Source organism: Balaenoptera acutorostrata, chromosome 1 (assembly GCF_949987535.1).
Source record: "Balaenoptera acutorostrata chromosome 1, mBalAcu1.1, whole genome shotgun sequence".
Taxonomy (NCBI): domain Eukaryota; kingdom Metazoa; phylum Chordata; class Mammalia; order Artiodactyla; family Balaenopteridae; genus Balaenoptera; species Balaenoptera acutorostrata.
Genome location: NC_080064.1, coordinates 164,258,031 through 164,275,804, shown reverse-complemented (window position 1 = coordinate 164,275,804; position 17,774 = coordinate 164,258,031). Strand labels below are relative to the sequence as shown.

Here is a 17,774-nt window from a genome sequence, read left to right as displayed (position 1 = left end):
CAGGCGGATTCTTAACCACTGTGCCACTAGGGAAGCCCACATAACCGTCTCTTATTAAGATGATTCCACTTGAAACCATGCTGGTCATTTTTAGGGCATGTGGCCGGGATCCAAAGTTTAATGTCCAGTTTTTTCATATATGAACATCTAGGGATCTGAGTCTTGATCTTTGTTCTGCCACCTCAACCCCAACGCGCCTGAGAGATTTGCCGCACTCTGGTCAGGACTCTTGGCTCACTTAAGAAAGCAGTGACTGTCTCAGTGAAAGGGAAATGGTCCCCCAGGCCGTGGTGGTGAGGGGCGTATGTAAAAGCCCTACCTTACCTTTAAGGAGAATGTCTCTCTTCCCCTCATTGGGAATCAAATGCATGCCAGTCTATAATTAATGAACTTACTGCTAAAGAAAGTAAGACTTAAGTGAGTAGTTTACATGTTTGGGTGCTAAAATCTGAAAAGATTTTCAGTTGGTAACAGAGGCAGTTTTGATGGCAGAACTTACCCTGGGCCAAATCTTCTGGATTATACCACGTAAGGAGTCAGTTAATATGGGTTAGGGTTAAAGTTGAATGTTGTATGTTTTGAGTTTTAATGCCACTGTCTTCACGGTTTGAAAGGCAGTATAATACTACAGTCTTCAGCTACTTGTTACATTATTGGTTAATGTGTGTGATTATTAAATAATGTTACAAACCTAACACGTAACCAACAGAAAGATTGGATTCAGTTAATAATTTAAACTCTGTGGGTCTTTAATTTTATTAGTTACGTGGGTTGTCACATTATATGTTAAATGTTTGTCTAGAAATGAGGTTTTTAATCCCCCAATTCAAAATCTTTCTCAAAGCATCTGTAAGAATCCTGTTAAAGATGTAATGTATTGAAACACCAGTCAGCCCCAATGTCTTTCATTGAACTCAAGAGCCATGCTGACTCAGCATATTACACAGAACCATTAAATGAAGGCTTGTTAGTTCTTGTCATATTTTAAGTAATTTATGATGTATCCATTCAGGTTGAGCTTGAATCAAGTGCATCAAAGACTTTTTAGCCTTTGTATTTTCCTTTTTTGAACTAGGGGTCATAAATGATTTTTTATATAAGCTTAGTTTAGACATTAGGTAATATACTAATGGTATATACTGGTAATGGGCCAGTTAGCACTTTAGCATGGGCCTTGTGAATGAAAATTTTACAATAAATAATGTATAAGTTGCTTTCTACTGACTGGTTGTTTTAGACTTTTTATATTATCATTAGTATCTATAGTGATTAGCATGGGAATATTTATGATTCATTGCATTGTTTCCTTCATAATTTCCTTTCTTCTGAAAGTTAGAAATATTTTAGGTGAAAACTAAAAGCTCTTTCATACTGACCATGATCAGTTTATCCCACCTTTATTGGTTAGTGTCTTTTCTGATTGTTTAATATGTGACTTAAAAAGAAATTGCTGTCAGAATTTTTTCTGGGCTCTTGCAGTGTCTAAGAATAAATGAATAAGAACGGTTCTTTTATTACAGGGGTGCAGATCTCTCTGCTTTGGTACGGGAGGCTTCTATCTGTGCCTTGAGGCAGGAAATGGCAAGACAGAAGAGTGGAAGTGAAAAAGGTACAGTTCTCTACAGAATCTCTCAGTCCTAGTTAATTATGACTCTGGATACCTAAAATCACTGTTAACCTGGAAAATGTCCATTTCCTAGCATCTATCATCTGTGGTATTAAAACTGACATTTTTCTGATGAGACCTTTAGCAGCTGTTCTGGAATATTACATAACCTCTGTGGCTGACAACTACAATAATAGCAAAGTTATTTGGTGCCTAATAAAATGTTTTCTGTCTTTCCTTATCATCATATACAAACGTTTAGAGTTAGGCAAGTAGGTCCATTTACTGTCTTCATCATGAGTTTGGTCTATTTATCAATACTGGAAAACTTTCTCATTCTTTTTCTAAGGTGATACCTACTTTCCTGTTAAAATGTAGCCTAAATTGAAGAGCTTAGAAAACACACAAACAAGAAGTAAAAATTGAAATAACTTTCCATATACTTACATTTTCCTTTGGGGCCATGTCAACAGCTTTGCATTGTTCTTCGCATTTGACAGTGTCTTTGATTGTATTATTTGGGTTACAGAACAATTCATTTGTGACCTGCAGGCCAACCATGCCAAGTACAGAAATAACCTCTACTTTGCTTGGTTCCTGGGACTTGTTTGATCAGTTGCAGTGAGTGGCCATCTTCCTTACAGTACTGTCGAATACCTTCTTCAAAAGACCTGCCTTGTCTCAAAACCTGTACTTTCATCTGAAGTTCAAGTCTAGGTTGATCTCCTTTTATTCAGTAGATTTCCCAGAAGATGTCTTTCTTTATTCATATTTATTTGTTTTATTCTTTTCCCTTTTTTCTTTGGCTACCAGGAATCTTGGAGCTAACTTTTCTTTGCAGTTGCAGCAGCATATGCTTAGCTTAGATTTGTCAACACACGTATCTTGATTGTGAAGTCCCTCATTTTTTTGGTTGTTTGATTTAAGATTCAGTTATCTGAACTTCTTTTATTGTAAGCTATTTTAAGTTCGTTTTGGAAGTGGGTGGGATATAATTAGCAAAATTAGTATGTCTTATAAGAAATCATTATGTGGTAGTATGCCACCTGAGAGCTGAATCTGATGACTATCTTTGGATTTGTCACTAAAAATTAGCAGGCCTCTGTATATGTATTGGCTGCTACTAATAATTCTGATTGGGGACTTCCCTGGTGGTCCAGTGGTTAAGACTTCATGCTCCCAATGCATGGGGCCCAGGTTTGATCCCTGGTCAGGGAACTAGATTCCGCATGCCGCAACTAAAGATCCCGCATGCCACAACGAAGATCCCACGCATGGCAACGAAGATCCTGCATGCCACAACTGAAACCCGGCACAGCCAAATAAATAAATAAATGTGTTTTTTTTTTTTAATAATAATAATTCTGATTGGATGTTACTTTTTAAACGTGTAACAAATTCTGACATCCCTGCTTTGCTACAGTTTGCATTTGCAGCTGCCTGTCCTTCAGGGACTTTTCATTGATATCTTAACAGAACCTGAAATCAGTAATGGCATTCAAATTCCATTTGACCTGTTCAGCAACACATTGTATTTTACTTTTAGGTAAATACACTACCTTAATATCTGTATAAAATTTACTATTTTAAGTATAAATTGTCATCACTTAAGTTGTCATACTAAAATTGTAAACCAAGCCTTATTTAACATTTAGTTATTAAATTTCTCTTACTATGTGATGGCATAACCTTATAAGAAATTAAAACACCCTTCTATTCCAGTGTTGTGATATGACCTATATATATTATGTATTATGATATAATTCCATAACATCTAATTACGTGTATGCCCTCTTGAATACTATGGAATTCTACTTTCCATTCTTAGTTAAATTTATTTGAATTATCCTGAAAGAGAACAGTTCTAGTTCTTCTTCATGAACATTGCCATTTAGTTAAAGTAAACAGTACAAAGATAACAAAGGGTTATCTGTTTATGAGTGATAGTTTTCTTTGGGTGGTACTGCATTAAAATCTGAGGAGCAGAAGGTAGGGAAAATGGGGAGATACTGGTCAAAGGTTACAAACTTCCTGCTACAAGATGAATAAGTTCTGGGGATCCAGCGTACTAATTAGCAATACTATGTTATATACAGTTAACCCTTGAACAACATGGGTTTGAACTGTGCAGATCCACTTACACGTGGATTCTTTTCAGTAAATATGTAGTATAACACTACGCAATCCACACTCAGTTGAATCCGCAGATAATGGAACCGCAGATTCGGAGGGCCAACTTTAACATTATATGCAGATCTTTTTTTTTTTTTTTTAACAGCAAGTTAAGAGAACTGCTTTTTTTTTTTCTTTTTTTTTTAAATTTTTATTTATTTATTTATTTATGGCTGTGTTGGGTCTTCGTTTCTGTGCGAGGGCTTTCTCTAGTTGCGGCAAGCGGGGGCCACTCTTCATCACGGTGCGCAGGCCTCTCACTATCGCGGCCTCTCTTGTTGTGGAGCACAGGCTCCAGACGCGCAGGCTCAGGAATTGTGGCTCACGGGCTTAGTTGCTCCGCGGCATGTGGGATCTTCCCAGGCCAGGGCTCGAACCCGTGTCCCCTGCATTGGCAGGCAGATTCTCAACCACTGTGCCACCAGGGAAGCCCTATATGCAGATTTTTGACTGAGGGTCACCACTCCTAACCCTGGCATTGTTCAAGGGTCAGCTGTACTTGAAAGTTGTTCGGAAAGTAGATCTTAAAAATTATCACCACAAAAATAAAAAAACTACCATGAAGGGATAGAGGTGTTAACTAACCCTACTGTGATAACTATTTTGCAATATATTTACCCATAATATCATCACGTTGTACTCCTTAAACTTAAATGTGTTATATGCCAACAATATCTCAATAAAGCTGTGGAGAAAAACAAAGTAACAAAACACATGAACTGTTTTCTTTAAAGGATAAGAATCTTTCTCTAATTAAGTCTAGACAAAGTACTTTTTGGTATAATTTGTTCCACAATAAACTGTTTTGATTGCTGGGGAAAAAAAGCTTACAAATAAAAAGATTACGCTTTTTAATATAGGATATTATAAACATTACACGTTTATGTAAAATTAAATGTGGTCAGGTATATGTAAATTAAATTAAAATTAAAAAGTGTCTAAAAACTCTTGAGCAGAATATATCTGGCTTGAATATTGTTCTGAAAAAGAGTAGAACCAGTGTCATCATTGATTTCCTCAGTGTTCCCCTTGAATGCTTAGAAGTCTCTCAAGAGAAATTAAGTTGTAAATCACAATTAGCATACTGTACCCAGATATGTATATTTATGCATTTGCTCCACAGGTGAACTCAAGGTTAGTCAGAAGCACTTTGAAGAAGCTTTCAAGAAAGTAAAGTCATCTGTATCAAAAGAGGTAAGCAATGCTCTTAAAGGTATAAGAGAAAAGCGACTAGAATTGAGAGTAGTAGGTATGTGAACTCATGAAAACAAGCAAAATAGTTGCCTCTGTGAGAGTGTTCTTGAGAGACTGTAATGTTGAATGTTTTTAGAGACTAAACACAAAGAGAAAATGACCTCTTGTGTCTGTTTCCACAAGCTCAGAATTTTTAATCAGTCTCATTCAAGTATTATTGGACCTGCTTCACCCTTTTAAACAAATAATTTCTTATCTTCTTCAACCTAAGCTGCCCAAACTACGCACTATGGACTTACCCGTAGTTTTAGGAGACTAAAAATACCTTCACCATAAGGTCAGAGAAGGGTTAAAAATCACTGTGACTTGTCCTTACAAAAAATACCAGATTTTCCCATATTTATTTCTTACTGTGTTGAGGTATTCTGTTTGTAATAAGTTAAATGTTTGCTATTAAGTGAAGTCAGGTTACTATGACACTTACAAAGAGAGCAACAAAATATCCAACCCTGAGAAATGCATAAATTGAAAACTGTTGTGATAAGTTTTGTTCACTTGGATATCTTGTGTTTCTGAACTCCTAGAATGTGCCTTAGCCACAAGATCCTGTTTATTGACTATACTAAAAATTCCTTTAAATCGTTTGCCATTTATTACCCCAGGCTCAGTGTTTATGATTACTCATTGAAAACACTTAAGTCCAAGTTCAAACACTTACTGGGTTGGCCAAAAAAGTTCGTTCAGGTTTTTCCATAACATCTTACAGAAAAACCCGAACGAACTTTTTTGGCCAACCCAATATATGCGATGGGTTGCTTTGTTCCAGTGCCTCCGGTCTTGGTGTAAATGCTCTAAGTTAGTTGACCATCTTATCACTTTTAACTAAAATAATCAATTAAGGGGTTTGGGCTGGTGGTGGTATCTTTTAGGCCGATGACTTACTTCTTTTTCTGCTAGAGTAAAGTCAAGTCTGCTGAACTTGGACTGGGTCTTCTACCATATTTGGAGAAATGAAAGTCTGCTTTGACCTCTCAGGCATTTTTGTATACTAGAGGAAATGTTTTTATTTTATTGACTATCTTTGAATAAGATAATCTTACTAATTAAAATCAGAAACAGTTTTACAGTTAATCTTACTGGAAGTTTTCATTCTGATCAACAAGAGAGTACTGATATAAGTGTCCTCCCAAAGATTTAGTCATTAAAGAAAATCTTTTTAAATTGAGATTGTTTCTTATCTACAGCCAAGTTTTGAGGCTTTTCAAGAATTAGGACATACTGACATAGCTCCACATTTGGCACTCTCATCCTGTAACCTTACTTTTTTTAATTGAAATTTAATTTACCTGTGTAATGCACAAATACAGTTCTGTAAGTTTTGGCAAATGTAACCAGCACTACAATCAATATAGAGGACATTTTAATCACTTCAGAAAGTCCCTTGTGTTCTTTTGTAGTTGTCAGTCCCTTTCTAAATGCTGCTCTAGGTAACCCCTGATCTGACTTCTGTCATCATGCTCTAACTTGGCCTGTTTTAGAACTTTATGTAAATGCAGTCATATAATATATACTCATTTGTCTTGCTTCTTTTGCTCAGTGTATTGTTTTAGAGACTCATCCACTTTGCTCTGTTTTTCACTAGCTTGATCCATCCTCTTGCTGAGTAGTTTCCCATTATATGAATATACCACAATTTGCTTATCCTTTCCCCTCCCTGTTGGTGGACACTTCAGTTGTTTCCAGTTTTTGGCTTTATGGATAATGGTGCTCTGAATGTGTGTGTGGGTTTTTTTGGTGGGGGGGGGAACATGTGTTTTTATTTCTTTTGAGTAAATAACCAAGAGAGGGGACTTCCTTGGTGGTCCAGTGGCTAAGACCATGCTCCCAATGCAGGGGGCCCCAGTTCGATCCCTGGTCAGGGAACTAGATCCCACATGCTGCAACTAAGAGTTCACATGCCACAACTAAAAAATCCCGCATGCCGCAACTAAGACCCGATGCAGCCAAATAAATAAATAAATACAAATTAAAGAAAAAAATAACCAGGAGAGGAATTGGTGGGTCTTATGGTGAATTTATGTTTAACTTTATAGAGAACTGCCAACCTTCTTTCCAAAGTGGCTGTCATACCGTTTTGTATTTTATGAGAGTTCTAGTTGGCTCACAGTCTCACCAACACTTGAATATTTTCAGTCTTTTAATTTTAGCCATTCTGCTGGATGTGGAATAGTATCCTTTTGTGGTCTAAATGTGTGTTTCCCTAATGACTAAAATGTTGAGCATTTTTTCATATGCTTATTGGTCATTTGGATATCTTATTTTGTGTCCTCATCTTTTGCTCTTAAAAAATTGAGTTGTTTCCTTATTATTAAGTTATACAAATTCTTAGTTTATCTTAGATAGAAGCCTTTTATCAGATATGCATATTGAGGGTATTTTCTCCTAACCTGTTGTTGACTTTTTTATTTTCTAAAGGCATCTTTTGAAGAGCAGAAGTTTTTGATTTAGATGAAGTTCAATTTATCTTTTTTCTTTTTTTTATAATTTGTGTGCTTCTGTCATAAGAAATCTTGACTTTTCTAAGTTTGCAAAAATGTTCTCCTTTGCTTTTTTTCTAGTGGTTTAATAGTTTCTGCTTTATAACAAAGTGAATCAGCTATACATATACATATATCCCCATATCTCCTCCCTCTTGCGTCTCCCTCCCACCCTCCCTATCCCACCCCTCTAGGTGGTCACAGCATCAACTGGTTTTTATATATTGACCTGGGATAGCTCGTCATTTGTCACTCTTTTACTTTCTTTACCTCTAAAAAGATCACTTCAGTTTTCTAGAAACTTGTTTGTATTTGCTTGCTGTAATTTTGAAAAGCTTCTATGTTTAATGTTCAAGTAATTTTATTACAGATGGCTACAAAAATGTCATGCAAAGTTTGAAAATTGTTTGGCCTGTCCTTAAATTTGGCCACATTTTCATCCTTGCAGCTATAATAATTAAAGATTAAATCTTTATTTTACCACCTTTGCTTACTCTTTGCAGGTAAATTTGAAACCAGTGTTTCGTTATGTTTATTGGGGGCTCAGTCCTTTCTGGTTCTCGTTCTAGTCCTTCACAGTTCAAAGCTGTACCAAAGAACTTCTTCCTTCCTTAAATTTTGTTTTTTAATTGAAGTATAGTTGATTTACAATGTTGTGTTAGTTTCTGGTGTTCAGCAAAGTGATTCAGATATATATATGTATGTATATATATTCTTTTTCATTTTCTTTTCCATTATGGTTTATTATAAGATACTAAATATAGGCCAGAAAAGTATTACCGAAAGTGGGAATCCGACTGCTCGCTGCTCGGAAGCCAATAAAGAAGCAAGAGATTGGCACAGCACTGTAAATCAGCTATACTTCAGTTAAAAAAAAAAAGACTGCCCTAGAAAACTGCCTTGCCCCTTCCACCATGTGAGGACACAGCAGATCATCGCTGGCTGTGAACCAGGAAGTGGGCTCTCACCAGACACCAAATCTGCCTGCACCTCGATCTTGGACTTGCAGTGGGATTTGGACTTGATGACCTTCAAAAATTCACTTCTTTGAGAACTCAAAGAGCTTGCTCAAAACTTCAATAGATTTTATTAACATATCATATCACTAGTCTTAGAGTATTTGGAGCCATGGATGACACAACTAGTATAGTTTGAGATTTTTCCTGGACAGATGTGACACACTAAAGCAAGAAAAACTACAATCCTGCAGCCTGTGGACCAAAAACCACAGTTACAGAAAGACAGAGAAGATGAAAAGGCAGAGGGCTATGTACCAGATGAAGGAACAAGAAAAAACCCCAGAAAAACAACTAAATGAAGTGGAGATAGGCAACCTTCCAGAAAAAGAATTCAGAATAATGATAGTGAAGATGATCCAGGACCTCGGAATAAGAATGGAGGCAAAGATTGAGAAGATGCAAGAAATGATTAACAAAGACCTAGAAGAATTAAAGAACAAACAAACAGAGATGACCAATACAATAACTGAAATGAAAACTACACTAGAAGGAATCAATAGCAGAATAACTGAGGCAGAAGAACGGATAAGTGACCTGGAAGACAGAATGGTGGAATTCACTGCTGCGGAACAGACTAAAGAAAAAAGAATGAAAAGAAATGAAGACAGCCTAAGAGACCTCTGGGACAACATTAAACGCAACAACATTCGCATTATAGGGGTCCCAGAAGGAGAAGAGAGAGAGAAAGGACCAGAGAAAATATTTGAAGAGATTATAGTCGAAAACTTCCCTAACATGGGAAAGGAAATAGCCACCCAAGTCCAGGAAGCGCAGAGAGTCCCATACAGAATAAACCCAAGGAGAAACACGCCGAGACACATAGTAATCAAAGTGGCAAAAATTAAAGACAAAGAAAAATTACTGAAAGCAGCAAGGGAAAAACGACAAATAACATACAAGGGAACTCCCGTAAGGTTAACAGCTGATTTCTCAGCAGAAACTCTGCAAGCCAGAAGGGAGTGGCATGATATACTTAAAGTGATGAAAGGGAAGAACCTACAACCAAGATTACTCTACCCAGCAAGGATCTCATTTAGATTTGATGGAGAAAGCAAAAGCTTTACAGACAAGCAAAAGCTAAGAGAATTCAGCACCACCAAACCAGCTCTACAACAAATGCTAAAGGAACTTCTCTAAGTGGGAAACACAAGAGAAGAAAAGGACCTACAAAAACAAACCCAAAACAATTAAGAAAATGGTCATAGGAACATACATATCGATAATTACCTTAAACGTGAATGGATTAAATGCCCCAACCAAAAGACATAGACTGGCTGAATGGATACAAAAACAAGACCCATATATATGCTGTCTACAAGAGACCCATTTCAGACCTAGAGACACATACAGACTGAAAGTGAGGGGATGGAAAAAGATATTCCATGCAAATGGAAATCAAAAGAAAGCTGGAGTAGCTATACTCATATCAGATAAAATAGACTTTAAAATAAAGAATGTTACAAGAGACAAGGAAGGACACTACATAATGATCCAGGGATCAATCCAAGAAGAAGATATAACAATTATAAATATATATGCACCCAACATAGGAGCACCTCAATACATAAGGCAACTGCTAACAGCTATAAAAGAGGAAATCGACAGTAACACAATAATAGTGGGGGACTTTAACACCTCACTTACACCAATGGACAGATCATCCAAAATGAAAATAAATAAGGAAACAGAAGCTTTAAATGACACAATAGACCAGATAGATTTAATTGATATATATAAGATACTAAATATAGTTCCCTGTGCTACACAGTAGGACCTTGTTGTTTATTTTATATATAGTAGTTTGTATCTGCAATCCCAAACTCCTAATTTATCTTTCCCCCTTATAGCCCCTTTGGTAGCCATAAGTTTGTTTTCTATGTCTGTGAGTCTGTTTCTGTTTTGTAAATAAGTTCATTTGTATAATATTTTAGATTCTATATATAAGTAATATCATATGGTATTTGTCTTTGTCTGCCTTAACTTCACTTAGTACGATAATCTCTAGGTGTATCCATGTTGCTGCAAATGGCATTATTTCATTCTCTTTTATGGCTGAGTAGTGTTCCATTATATATATATACTACATCTTCTTTATCCATTCATCTGTTGATGGACATTTAGGTTGCGTCCATGTCTTGATTGTTGTAAATAGTGCTGCTGTGAACATTGGGGTATATATATCTTTTTGAACTAGAGTTTTTTTCTGAATATATGCCCAGGGGTGGGATTGCTGGATTATATGGCAACTCTATTTTTAGAAGAACTTCTTCCTTCTGATTTAGGAGAATTCATTTGAAATTAGAGGAGTTGTATGGTCAAATAAAGTCCATTTCAAAAATCAGACCAAAAGAAAAACATATCAAAGCAAAAGAAAGGTGTGGCATTTGTTGAGATGTTTTTCTGAACGTAAGGTTGAGCAGCTCATTTATCAGTCACCTCTTTCTACTTTTAATATTAGGGCTCTTTTAGTTGTAAATGACAGAAACCCAACTCAAACTAATGTAAGTGGGAAAAAAGAGGAACTCATTGGTCCACATAACAAGGAAGTTGAGGGTACTGCTGGCTTCAGGCATGCTAGATCCAGAAACCTCATTGCTTCATCTCATGGGGGGAGATGGCTGCCTGCAGGCCCAGACATACAGGGGGTTTATTAACCCCCATAGCAAGAGAATTCCCTGATAGCTCTGGCAGGAGAGTTTCAGGGAGCCTGTGATTAGTCCAAGTCAGGTTAGAGCCCATGACAAAACCAATCACTATGACTCACTAGGAAATTAGATACTCTGGCCAGGCAGATTCTAAAGGGCATAGTTTTGTAAAGGTCATGACTTCAAGCCCTCGAATGAAAAGCTGTAGATAAGACACTGGCATCAAGTTAATTGACTTGTTAGCGGCAGGGTTGGGATTTTGAGTCTTTTCACACTAAAAGAGAATCACTAGATTTTGTTACATGTAAAAGGAACACTTACTACATTTTAACATTTCAGATGTACTTACGGAGATAGTAGTTGCTTGGAAGTGAGTTAACATTAAATAAATGATCAGGAGATGTCAAAAAAGGAAAAAGAAAACTGAAAGAAGAAGGGCGTGCACATTCTGTCCCAAAGTCCACAGAGCCGGTCTTTACGGTTCTGAAACGTTCATCATGCTCTCCTGCCAAGTAAATCATCCCTCCTGGCTGGTGCCTTCTCTTTCCTTGAAGCAGTTGGCTCCCTGGTGCCACATGGCTGTTAATTTGAGGTTGGACAACAACGGCCTGTGAAGTGGATTCCGTGTCCAGCGATTGGCTGGCATGATAGTAGGGTGTAGTTTAGAGGCCAAATGCAGAAACGTGTCACCTGACCCAGTAAGTCCTTGGTAACCAGTTGAGGGTGGAAAGTGAGCACATGAGCAAATATTCCTTCTCTGAGTCTCTACCTGTATTCCTCGTTCATTCCCACTTCATTGGTACCAAACTTTTAGGCTCCATCTGAAGATACCTGCCCTGTCCTAGTTTCTAGTGAGAGGCCATGTCCTACTGTGGTCCTAAGAAGACTTAATAGACTGGTAATTTGTTATGACAGGTATCCCAACAAAGAAGATTGAACTCTTTTTGCCAGTTGCTTCTCAGTCACTGTTAATTCTCTCCCCTCAATGAAGTCAGGTTCTCTTGTCCAACATGTGTCACTTCATAGACCTATGAAGCATAACTTATTTTGCTGGTTTGGTTTTTTCAGTAATAACTGCTCACCAGAGACCTGAGGCTAGGTTAACTATTAATAAATGTTGAGACCTTGAGATTACTTTCCCAGCTATTATCTCAAATTATAGCCTTTTCACTCTGCTTACTATGGCATTGTTCAGATGTCAGGAAGGAAACCTCACTCAAACATAAATTATAATTATTTTTTTCCTCCTCTATTAAAGCCACACCATAGAAACTCTCCTGTTTTATTAACCCGTTGTTTTAGTGTTTTTAACACCCACTGGCCAGAACACATTGATTCTCTTCTTCACACTCAGGATTATATGGTTCATCCATTTGCTTGATAAAGTCTGTCACATTGACATTTATGAGAGAAAAACTTCCCAAGTATAGTCCCTCTTGCCTCTAGCTGTGTATTGAGTTGCCTAAGATCCCATCCATCCGTAAACATCACATACCTACTGTACATATGCCAGCCTCTGTGCTAGACTCACAAGATATATTTAAAATCACATAAGACGTGGATTAGGAACCATTTTGAGCAATTAAGAGTTGTATGGTAAGCGCTACCACAGATGTATACATAGAATACATATTAACATGGTCACTCAATTCTGTTAATGTTAGAAAATTGCAGGCAGCTTTTGCTTCGAAGATATCAACTACAGTATGACAAAGGCCATATGACTGATTTTATTAAAAAGGTGGACCTATAATTCCACACACGGTAGAATTTTTTTTATCCTCTTAGGAACATCCCTTGGAAGGCTACATGTATGTCCTAGTGATGCTACTTGATTCTAATATATTCTCTTTAATATTTTTGGTGATCATAAATCTTTAAGTATTTGATCTCTGGAAACTACACTAGTGAATAAGAAGGTATAACTTCTCTTTTGGAGGAGGCATGGTATGAATTTTGAATAAATGATAAATGAGACAGATGACCAAGCTGATTATTACTTTGATCTTTTAAAAAAATAAGGCACAACATTAAGGTAAAGAGACTACTTTCCTTGTTTGGCATATTAACTGGCCCTTATGAAATTATTACTTATGAAACTAACAGTGGTTGCTTGTGGGAAGAGAAACTGAGTAACTGGAGGACAGAGGTGTGAAAGTTGACCTTTCATCCTGTTTGAATTTTGAACCACGTGAATGTATTACCTATCTTTAAAAATTAAATACTTAAAAAATAATAATTTAAAAGATCTGTAAGACCAAAATAGTAATAATAGTTTTATCTCTGAAAATTAAGGATTAATTTTTTTTTCTGCTGATCTGTATTTTCTTTATATTTCTACAAAAATATTGTTTTATAACTTAAAATGTTATTTTATTATTTAAAAAGAAAAAAAAGGAATTGCTTTAATCTGGCTATAAGCAAAGCATGCTTAAAATGTCTTTACTATACATATATTATTTAGCAGTGATGTTGAAATACAGAGGCCCTTTTATCCTATTTCAGAGTTAATTCAGCATTTCACTAATACCTGTTTTCTGTTCACCTTTGACACGGTTTGAGAGGTACTTGAGGGGAGTCGGTCCAGTGGTTAGGACTTGGTGCTTTCACTGCCGAGGGCCTGGGTTCGATCGCTGGTCAGGGAACTAAGATCCTGGAAGCCATGTGGTGCAGCCAAAAAAAAAGAGAGAGAGAGAGTGGTGCTTGAAAAATCACTGAAATAAGTATATAGACATTATTTTTTTTAATTCATCTTCCAAACCAGAGGTAACCTTCCTGCAGTCCAGAAAAGGTTTTCCTTCTTGAATGGTATATTTGCCCTTTCTCTGTTTCAGTGTTCTGATCTGTTAGAGAGAGATAACATCTATTCTGCCTTTGTCATGGGATTATCGTTAGAATAAAATATAATGGTGGTAAACTCATTTTTTAAAAAGTCAAAAGCATAATACATGTAAAAGAATATATTATTGCTAATTTCCGTGAATTTAGCTTGCAATTTCTGTAAATGTTTTTAAACTCTCCACTCCTCCATACCTTCCCTCAAGTCTTACTTGCATCATGCTAGAAGAGAGAACACTGTGATCAGACTTGTGGGCTGTTCCCTTGGCAGTACAAGACAATCTTGTTGATTTGACTTTCCCCAGTCTAGTAGGCAAAGAAGAAACCATCAGAGCTACGGCCGCTTGGTATTATTCAAAATTATTTCAATGGCTCTGCTCTTGGTCTTTTTATTTTAATTTTCCTTGTTTTGTTTTTGAAACCAGACAGAGGCAACCTAAAGTTTATATTGAAAAATAAGCAAACTGAAGAGCCAGGAAAACTCCAAAAAGATCAAGCTGGGGGTGGGGCCTAAAAAACCACTAACGTGTTTTCAAAAGCCTCAGTAATTAAAACACTGAAGTAGTGACACATGAATCGACAGACACATGGAGCAGGATATAAAGTTCAGGAACGGATCCTAATATAATACATAATTTATATAAAAAGATGTAATGTATAATGTTCCTCACACCAGTACCAGTAAGGAGACAATTCAGTGATTAATATTGGGACAATGGGGAAGCCATCTCAAAAAATTAAAGTTGAACTCATACTTTGTACCAGGATAAATTCCAAATAAATCAACGATTTAAATGTAAAAACTAAAACCATCAGAATATTAGAAGAAAACAGGGAGATTTTTCTATAACCTCAAGTAGGAGTTCCTTTTTTTCTCTCAACATAAAACCCAGCCACCATAAGTGAAAAGGTGGAAGAATCTGATTCGTAAAAATAAAAACTTCTTAGTTAAAAAAAATGTTTTCAGAGGACAAATGATCAAATGGAAAAATATTTGCAGCTCCTATCACAAAGGGCTAATCTCCTGCACACATAGAAGATGACTAGAAATTGATAAGATTTTTAAAAAATGGGCAAAGAATATGAACAGGCCCTTCACAGAAAAGGAAATGAGCTTGTTAAACATATGGAAAAATTCTCCATTTACTGGTAGTAAAAGAAAAGCAACTAGGATACCACTTTTTACCTGTCATTTGGCAAAAATCTCAAAACTTGATCACACCCTGTTGTCCAGGATATGCGGAAACAGTTGCTTATACATAGCTGGTGAGGTGTTGGCTCAGTATGGCCCTTTTGCATGGCCCGAATTATAATCACAGCAAAGCTTGACCCAGCAGCTCCTTCCTCAGAAATATAGTTAGTTACTCGTTGGACTATTGTGTGTAGTAATAGCTGAAGTTTGACTCTAAATGATATAATAAATTATGATGTAACCACTATAAAAAGACTGAAGAATATCTCCTAAATATATTGTTAAATATGTTTATATTAAAGAGTACAAATCATGTGGATGAAATGCCACTGTTTATATAAAAAAGAGGAAAAAGGAAAAAATAATGACTATTCTTGTTTGCTTGCATATGCAGAAGGATGCATTGATGCGGGGCAGGGTAGGAAAGAGACATTCTTCACTTTATAACTGTTTCTATATTTTTGAATCTTACGAACATTTTACTTATTCAAAAGAATAATTTAACAAAAGCAGATGTTTTCTTTAAGATTTTAAAGGGTTGGAAAAACAAAAACATACTGCAAACATTTCTTGGGGTTAAGTGTACAGGAATGGAATTGCCTTCCAACACTTAAAATGTTAGTGTGACCACAGAGAGTGGCGATCACTTTGTAGTATACACAAATATTGTATTATGTTGTATATCTGCAACTAATATAATGTTATATACCAGTTTTACCTCAGTTAAAAAAAAAATGTTCGTTAGAATTCAACAGTGAAGCCATCTGGTCCTGGACTTTTGTTTTTGGGACGTTTTTGATTATAGCCTTCTTACTAGTAATCAGAAAAAAGAATAAATGGTGGAGAGTCCACAGCTAGATTGTCTTGCATCCCAATGACTGCTCTGCTTTGTTCAAGCCATCCTCACTGCTGCCTGATGCCTTGAGTACAGATGTCAGTGTCTGGATTCTGTACTTGAGGTTTGCCAAAAAGTGACTGCTACCGCTGCTTCAAGTATTTCGCTATATAGAATATAATTTGGTTTTTTGTTTGTTTTTTTTTTAAAGGAATTCCTTTATTTTTATTATTTATTTATTTATTTATTTATTTTTGGCTGTGTTGGGTCTTCGTTTCTGTGCAAGGGCTTTCTCTAGTTGTGGCAAGCGGGGGCCACTCTTCATCGCGGTGCGCGGGCCTCTCACTATCGCGGCCTCTCTTGTTGCGGAGCACAAGCTCCAGACGCACAGGCTCAGTAGTTGTGGCTCACAGGCCTAGTTGCTCCGTGGCACGTGGGATCCTCCCAGACCAGGGCTCGAACCCGCATCCCCTGCATTGGCAGGCAGATTCTCAACCACTGCGCCACCAGGGAAGCCCACTGCGCCACCAGGGAAGCCCAGTTTTGTTTTAATAAGTTTTTTTTTTTTTTTAACAGTTCTAGGCTTTCAGAAAAATTGAGCAGAAAATACAGAGTTCCCAAATATTGCTGTGCACGCAGCACACATACCCCAATTCCCCTACTATCTGCATCCTGTACCAGGAGTTTTACATTTGTTGAACCTATGTTGACACATCTTTATCACCCAAAGCCCATAGTTTACATGGGGATTCATTCTTTGTGTTGTACATTCTACTGCAGCGGTCCCCAACCTTTTTGGCCCTAGGGACTGGTGTCTCGGAAGACAGTTTTTCCACGGACTGGGGTTGGCGTGGGGGGGGTGGGGTGGGTATGGTTTTGGGATGATTCAAGTGCATTACATTTATTGTGCACTTTATTTCTATTATTGTTATATTGTAATATATAATGAAATAATTATACAACTCACCATAATGCTGACAGGAGGCAGAGCTCAGGCAGTACTGCGAGCCATGGGGAGTGGCTGCAAACACAGATGAAGCTTCTCTCACTCACCTGCCGCTCACCTCCTGCTGTGCGGCCCGGTTCCTAACAGGCCGCGGACCAGTACCAGGGGTTGGGGACCCCTGTTCTATGGGATTTGACAAATACGTAATGACATAAATCTACCACCATAGTGTCTTACAGTATAGTTTCACTGCTCTGTGCTCAACACTCCCTCCCCCAACCCCTGATATTTTTACTGTCTCTATAGCTTTGCCTTTTCCAGGATGTCATACAGTTGGAATCATACGTTAGTGTTTTCAGGTTGACTTCTTTCACGGTGATACGCATTTAAGCTTCCTCTCTGTCCTTCATGGCTTGACAGTCCGCTTCTTTCTAGCACTAAATATTCCATTGTCTGGATGTGCCAGAACTTATCCATTCACAAACTGAAGGCCATCTTGGTTGCTTTCAGGTTTTGGCAATTATGAATAAAGCTGCTATAAACATTTGTGTGCATGTTTTTGTGTGGACATACATTTTCAACTCAACTGGTTAAATACCATGGAGCATGATTTCTGGATTTTCTAGTAAGAGCATGTTTAGTTTTGTAAGAAATTGCCAAACTGTCTTCCAGAATGGCTGTACCATTTTACATTCCCGCCAGCAATAGATGAGAATTCTTGTTGCTCCAAAGCCTCACCAAAAAAAAAGTTAGTGTGACCACAGTGAGAATCCGCTACACATCTACCAGA

At 37.1% G+C, this 17,774-nt stretch overlaps 1 protein-coding gene across 3 annotated transcripts in view; it reads left to right on the top strand.

The window, feature by feature from the left end:
• The window catches only part of NVL (nuclear VCP like), a 105,799-nt gene that overhangs the window by 78,543 nt on the left and 9,482 nt on the right, over nt 1–17,774 (top strand). For 2 of the 3 annotated variants that reach the window (XM_057548275.1, XM_057548285.1), the window contains exons 21-23: nt 1,521–1,609; nt 4,902–4,972; nt 5,930–6,001. In XM_057548275.1, the coding sequence (XP_057404258.1) occupies nt 1,521–1,609; nt 4,902–4,972; nt 5,930–5,986 (217 nt within the window). In that variant the 3' untranslated portion in view covers nt 5,987–6,001. Of the gene's footprint in view, nt 1–1,520; nt 1,610–4,901; nt 4,973–5,929; nt 6,002–17,774 lie in introns of those variants that run through there. The other variant, XM_007167229.2, reaches the window with a different exon arrangement.